A 7,162-nucleotide genomic window follows, 5' to 3' on the forward strand; every position below is an offset into this window, starting at 1 on the left:
ACAACAGGAAAGAGAGTACTTAAATCTAGTCTAGTATACTTCCAGTAGACAACAGGAAAGAGAGTAATTAAAATCAAGTCTAGTATACTTCCAGTATACAACAGGAAAGAGAGTACTTAAATCTAGTCTAGTATACTTCCAGTAGACAACAGGAAAGGGAGTACCCAAATCCTTGTTAGTATATTATCAATAGACAGGGAAGGAAGTACTTAAATCCTTGTTAGTATATTATCAATAGACAACAGGGAAGGAAGTACTTAAATCTAGTCTAGTATACTTCCAGTATACAACAGGAAAGGGAGTACTTAAATCTAGTCTAGTATACTTCCAGTATACAACAGGGAAGGGAATACTTAAATCTAGTCTAGTATACTTCCAGTATACAACAGGGGAGGGAGTACTTAAATCTAGTCTAGTATACTTCCAGTAGACAACAGGAAAGGGAGTTCCCAAATCCTTGTTAGTATATTATCAATAGACAACAGGGAAGGAAGTACTTAAATCTAGTCTAGTATTCTTCCAGTATACAACAGGAAAGGGAATACTTAAATCTAGTCTAGTATACTTCCAGTAGACAACAGGAAAGGGAGTAATTAAAATCAAGTCTAGTATACTTCCAGTATACAACAGGAAAGGGAGTACTTAAATCTAGTCTAGTATACTTCCAGTAGACAACAGGAAAGGGAGTAATTAAATATAGTCTAGTATACTTCCAGTAGACAACAGGAAAGGGAGAACTTAAATCTAGTCTAGCATACTTCCAGTAGACAACAGGAGAGGGAGTAATTAAATCTAGTCTAGTATACTTACAGTAGACAACAGGAAAGGGAGGACTTAAATCTAGTCTAGTATACTTCAAGTAGACAACAGGAAAGGGAGTATTTAAATCTAGTCTAGTATACTTCCACTAGACAACAGGAAAGGGAGGACTTAAATCTAGTCTAGTATACTACCAGTAGACAACAGGAGAGAGTCTACTACAATTTAGTCTAGTATACTACCAGTAGACAACAGGAGAGAGTGTACATACAATTTAGTCTAGTATACTACCAGTAGACAACAGGAAAGGGAGGACTTAAATCTAGTCTAGTATACTACCAGTAGACAACAGGAAAGGGAGTACTTAGATCTAGTCTAGTATACTTCCACTAGACAACAGGAAAGGGAGGACTTAAATCTAGTCTAGTATACTACCAGTAGACAACAGGAGAGAGTCTACTACAATTTAGTCTAGTATACTTCCAGTATCCAACAGGAAAGGGAGTACTTAAATCTAGTCTAGTATACTTCCAGTAGACAACAGGGAAGGGAGAACTTAAATCTAGTCTAGTATACTTCCAGTAGACAACAGGAAAGAGAGAACTTAAAGCTAGTCTAGTATACTTCCAGTAGACAACAGGAAAGAGAGTACTTAAATATAGTCTAGTATACTACAAGTAGACAACAGGAAAGGGAGAACTTAATATTTAGTCTAGTATACTTCCAGTAGACAACAGGAAAGAGAGTACTTAAATCTAGTCTAGTATACTTCCAGTAGACAACAGGAAAGAGAGTACTTAAATATAGTCTAGTATACTACAAGTAGACAACAGGAAAGAGAGTACTTAAATCTAGTCTAGTATACTACCAGTAGACAACAGGAGAGAGTGTACATACAATTTAGTCTAGTATACTTCCAGTAGACAACAATGGTGGGGCTGACCCCCCAGGGGGCTGAGTGCCCTGTTTGGCCCGCCCCTCAGCCCCCTGGGGGGTCAGCCCCACCATTTGAACATTTTTTAATCTCCACCACCTAGGGATGCTTCCAGTCAAATATGGTTGATATCCACTTCTTAGTTCCAGAGAAGAAGTCACTTAAAGCAATATAGCCAAATTGACCCCTTTTGGCCTAAATGCTGTCTAGTATACAAGACAATGAGGAAGGAGGTCTTTAAAATCCTGTCCGGTATTTATAGTTGACTTCAGTAAAGACCACATCTGAGGTATTTTCCATAAAATCATTTTGAAGTTGACCTATGTTTGCCTGGTTTCAGCATGTCCCTACATCTAGGTGATGAGATCTTTGACGTACACACAATGCCGATACAGGGCGACTTCAACCACCTGTTTGTACGACAGGGCACAGGTCTTCAGGGACAGAGTGTCTTCAAAACCAAGCTGGCATTTAGGTACTGTATATAGATGTAGCTTTTACTCAAAGTTTATCTGGTAATGATATGTTACCTATAGTTTGATGTAATATTTGTAAGGTTACCTGATGTAGTATTTGTAAGTTTAACAATTGTTTGATTTAGTAGTTGTAAACTCACCTTTCATATGATGTAATATTTGTAAGCTTACCTGCCATATGATGTAATTTTTTAAATATTTCAAGAGGCCTTCACACAATGGTTACCCTACTCCAGATTTCTCGGACACTTATTGACGCCAATGTTGTTGTATTTGTTACAGGCCTCACTCAACAGAGTCTTACACACATAGAAAGATGACCTTGTCCCTTGCTGACAGGTCAAGTAAGACACAGAAGGTCAAGGTCGTTCCTATCTCGGGCCGTGACCCTGATTACTGCAGAAATGAAATGATAAAGGTAAACTTACATTTATAGGATACTGTTGTCCTGGAATCTTCTCTGTCTGTTTGAAATTGTTATCAGATAATTACAATATGATTGAAGTGATTTTTTGAATTTCTTACACGTTTCTTGTATGTTGTAAAATGTTTTTGCTTATCAAAATAATCATCCGGAGGGGAACTGCACGCTTGTGAAATACATCTATCCAGAGGATTGGTATGAAGGAGGTCATTTTGAATCACTTAGATAAGTTAAGGTTATTTCTGGTACAGGTCACCAGACTCCAAATAGTACATATACATAGTAAATTACAGAGCTATAATGTATATTTTATAGTGTTGTTTAAGGTAAGCGTTGAAACTGGAGGAACGCCTGTTGTTTTACAGTTTGTAATACTAGGTACTGGAGACCTGGGGCTTTAACAAGTTACTTTCGCCAATTGATACAGTTTTATGATTTTTATGACGTTTTTCATTTCCACTATTAGTGATTTTAGCAATAGGCAGTGCAAGCTCTGTCACAAAATCACTAAACTTTGTTGATCATCAAAACTTTAGTACATTAATTTTGACAGAAAGAGGAGGAGAAATTGAGAGCAGCCATCCGACGGGAAAGCTCAGTACGTCGCACAAAAGAGCGCTCACATGGTGGGGGTTTGTCTCGCGGATTCTTGGAAGGCGACGAGGAGGAAGATGAGGATGAAGGAGACATCTCTATAGCAGCTATAAAGAAACACTACAAACAGAACAGGAAAGGTAAGAGTTAAGAGTCATACAGGAAATTACATAATCAAACAGGGGTCAAGGTAACCGCTTATGCTTTTTATTGCCAAGAAAGTATTAGCTATAAAAGTCTCTAAAACCTTGTCAGGTAGTGTAATTGCGATTATAAAAGAGTTAAGATGAACGGTTTTTATGTATCAATATTGTTTTAGAGTAATGAGTACTATCCACTGCCGTTCTTAGCCTTTATAGATGTTGCTATTTTAAAATTATAAATGCACAGCATCAAAATGAGAGATGAATCACTTGACAGGGAATATCCTTTAAAATTTAATAATTTCCCGGGTTATTCGAATACCTTTATGCAAACTACAATCCATAAATACATCAAACATATTTTTCTTATTACATTTTGTCACCCTTCTAACTTGTAACACTCTATCTTGCCGTGGTTTTTATTTCTATTGACCCCGCTCTGCCGGTAGCATGTGTGAGGGGAGATAGCTCAAACTAGAATCTCTCTTCATGTCAACAAAGATGGTGTCTGACACACACAGGTTTGCAAATCATTCAAAGGATGAAAAAGTCTACTAGTGATCTAAATTGACAGCAAATTCAACGAAACAGGCATTGAGGGGGCCGCTAGTGTGCTAATTGCCAAGATGGTTGTGTTTTGTCCGAAATATTGCCGAAAATATGGTTGGTAGGGGCTATATTGGTAGCAGTCAAGTACAACTCACAAAACTCACAAAGTGACTTATAATTTTGCAGGAAAAAAATGTAATAAAAGATTGTCAGTGTCACAAATTAGTTATCTCCGCCTTTGGCTCGGGGTCTATAAAGACCAGACGGGGTCTTTAGACCCCTCCTAACCTACAGATAACTTAATAAAATCAAATATTTAAGATGTCTACTAAAAAAAAATTGGTTTGATTTCTGTAACTTAACATACAGGATTTTAAAGATGTTCCAAGTGCAACATTCTTCAGTTGAAATCTACTATGTTTGGAATTTTTCTTGATGGTCCCACAAAGTTTGAAACAACAGAGTAAACATCACTGTAAATGCTGTAAGATAAAGTTATTTTTTTATTTCTGATACAGAGAAACAGCATATCTATTCCTCTGACAGCGATGATGCCTACGACTCGGACCGGGAGAAGAAAAAGGCCAAGCGGCTGATGAACGCGAAAAAGGGTCTCATGGACAGTGATGAGGTGGGTGTTTTAACTCATTCACCCCTGAAATTTCATAATGAACTGTTCAAACCTTTGAATTGGAAGAGTGCAAATGTGTCTTCAGGGGTGAATGACTGTAAGACCTAGTCCATAGTGGTCAAGACTGTTCAACAAGATTACTTCTTTTACACGTTTCTCAAAAAAGTTTGAAAGTTTAAGATTTCTTTTTCAGGGTGATACGGGGACTATGGATTGCCTGAAAATACTTTGTGTTGTTCTGTTACGTTATAATAATGTTGTAATAGTAACGGTGTAAGGGAGGTAACTGGATCTATTTTTGTGATTTGTTTCAGGGCTCTGACTCTGATGCTGGTGGCCCAAAGAAGAAGAAAGCAAGGATGGTTGAAAGTGATGAAGAGGATGCAGACATGGATGATGAAGGAGGCGACAAAGATGAGGAAGCAGGAAGTGGGGGGAGTGAAGGGGAAGGGAAAGAGGGGGAGGGGGCAGCTGGTTCGGGAGGGTCGGATTCAGAGTAGGGAAAATGGGGAGAGGGGAAGAGAACGAAGGGGCAGCAGCTTCCGGGGGGGGGGGGGGGGGTCTGATTCAGATTAGGTAAAAAAGGGAGGGAGGATGGAGAAAACATCTCTTTCTGCGCGGGTGGGGTGTCAAATTCTGTGTCAGAAATTTTATGATGCAGGATAGAAACAGCAATTGCTTCTGCGGGTTCTACGGCCTGTACTCATCAAACCGTTCTCTCTGTGGGTTCTACGGCCTGTACTCATCAAACCGTTCTCTCTGCTGGTTCTACGGCCTGTACTCATCAAACTTGCTGAAATCATGTGACAATGTCAAAACTCGAGACTGATAATTATAAATGTAATTTTGGTTTAAAGTCTCAAAAATTCTGCAAAATCATTGAACAATTATGAATTTTACTTAATTGATCAACGGAACAAAAAATTGGGCTTTAGCACAGAATTTGTGAGAATAGTCTTATGAATACAGACCCAGGAATTTACATTTTGGAAATCAGATATGTTAGATGACCATGTGTGTTTGAGTAGGAAAGAGAAAATGTGTCTGAAAATTTAGGGAGAGTGTGTGTTTGGTATATCGTTAAAGTGTGGGATGGTGGAAGGGAGAGTGAACTTTGTGTGAAGGGTGATATTAGTACTGTGAGAAGATGAATTCAAATGTCATGATAAAATAAAAACAGTGATAAAAACCAATAGAAATATATCACGTTTTAGTTCTTTATATAGACAATGATGTTACGACGTTGTAGACAAAGGAATTTGTCAAATTATCAGGGTTATCTGCCCTTTTTCAAGACATGAACAGATACACAGTCACTATGAAACAATACTATGACATAAACTACATCAAAACAAAACCAGTTTTATCGTTGGTGAAGTAGACAATAAACACGACAAAATGGAGAAAATAGGTGGCTGACAGGTGGTAAGTTTTTGAACAATCAGAAGAACTTGACAGTTAAATATTCTACTATTTCTCAGAAATTGCTAGAGAAATCTTTTGAAGTTTCCTTATAGAATCTTTTTGCAATGGATGGTTCTTAATTATGAACGTTTCATTTCCAGCTTTATTTTTTGGGGATAATATTTCCACCAGTAAGATGTCTTGAATTTGAATCCTGAAGTTTATTATTATTTCTCAGAAAACATATTCCAGCTCTTTCTCAAATTTTATATGCCGGTCCTGACTGTTCCCTTTATGCATCACATCTGAAATTTCAGGCTGCTTCAGCAGGAAAGGAATAAGACTGACAGAAATCAGAAATCTTTCTAGGTATATCTTTTTCACGATAATAACTTTGCTAGAAAATAGGTAAAATGACAATCTCACTATAAAAGGACACAGCAGTATGACATTTTGGTACAAAAAAATTATCAGATCATGTATTTTCTATTGACCTTACTCAATCCAACAGAAAAGAAAAGTATAAGAAATATCAAACGTACATAGAACCCATGTTGATCTTACAATGGCAGGTGCCAGTGTCCCTATGAGGTCCTTTGTTATTAAATTGATTTGGACAGTAAGTATATATTACCAATGATAAAACCAGTGTTAGTGTTTAACGTTGGTCAAACGGAAGCCACAGATGATGGGGCGTATTTCATTCACTTCGGGTGATGGAACAACTCCTGGAGGAACTTTGTTCATTCTTTATACATGGTTTTATCTGGAGCTTGGGTACTGCCGATTTCTACAATAATATACAACATTTCATATTATAATAATAAACATTTACTAGCGCCCTATATAACTTGAAAAAATTACACTAAAGCGCTTTACTGTACATTGTAGTTTTAATGGATTAACAAAAAAGGCATACAAATCACCATTATACATACAGTAAGAAGAGTATCTCAATATTGCAAACTTTGTCACTTGATACGAATTGAGAGGACTATAAGTCGGTAAATGCCTAAAATAGGACCAGTTTTATAACCAATATATTCACTATCTCGTTGGATCTATTCGTTATTCATTTTCCTGATTGTGAAATAAATGTAAATTTACTCCGGTAAATGGTATTAGTTGACCACTTACAAACCATTCAATCATTAAGGCACTACTATTTTTAGGGTGAGTGGATAAACATATCCACTGTTCTTAGTCGAGGGATATATTTTAGAGAAATGTCAATTTTACGTAAATGAA

The 7,162-nt window shown here is 37.1% G+C and overlaps 1 protein-coding gene across 1 annotated transcript in view; it reads left to right on the top strand.

The window, feature by feature from the left end:
• The window catches only part of LOC110466966 (RNA polymerase-associated protein LEO1-like), a 42,217-nt gene extending 36,514 nt beyond the window's left edge, over window positions 1-5,703 (top strand). The window contains exons 9-13 of the mRNA XM_021523799.1: window positions 2,034-2,168; window positions 2,452-2,587; window positions 3,147-3,327; window positions 4,398-4,510; window positions 4,825-5,703. Of these exons, the coding sequence (XP_021379474.1) occupies window positions 2,034-2,168; window positions 2,452-2,587; window positions 3,147-3,327; window positions 4,398-4,510; window positions 4,825-5,010 (751 nt within the window). The 3' untranslated portion in view covers window positions 5,011-5,703. The remainder of the gene's footprint in view (window positions 1-2,033; window positions 2,169-2,451; window positions 2,588-3,146; window positions 3,328-4,397; window positions 4,511-4,824) is intronic.
• Window positions 5,704-7,162: the final 1,459 nt, after the last annotated feature.

Source organism: Mizuhopecten yessoensis, unplaced genomic scaffold (assembly GCF_002113885.1).
Source record: "Mizuhopecten yessoensis strain PY_sf001 unplaced genomic scaffold, ASM211388v2 scaffold11151, whole genome shotgun sequence".
In the NCBI taxonomy this organism is placed as follows: domain Eukaryota; kingdom Metazoa; phylum Mollusca; class Bivalvia; order Pectinida; family Pectinidae; genus Mizuhopecten; species Mizuhopecten yessoensis.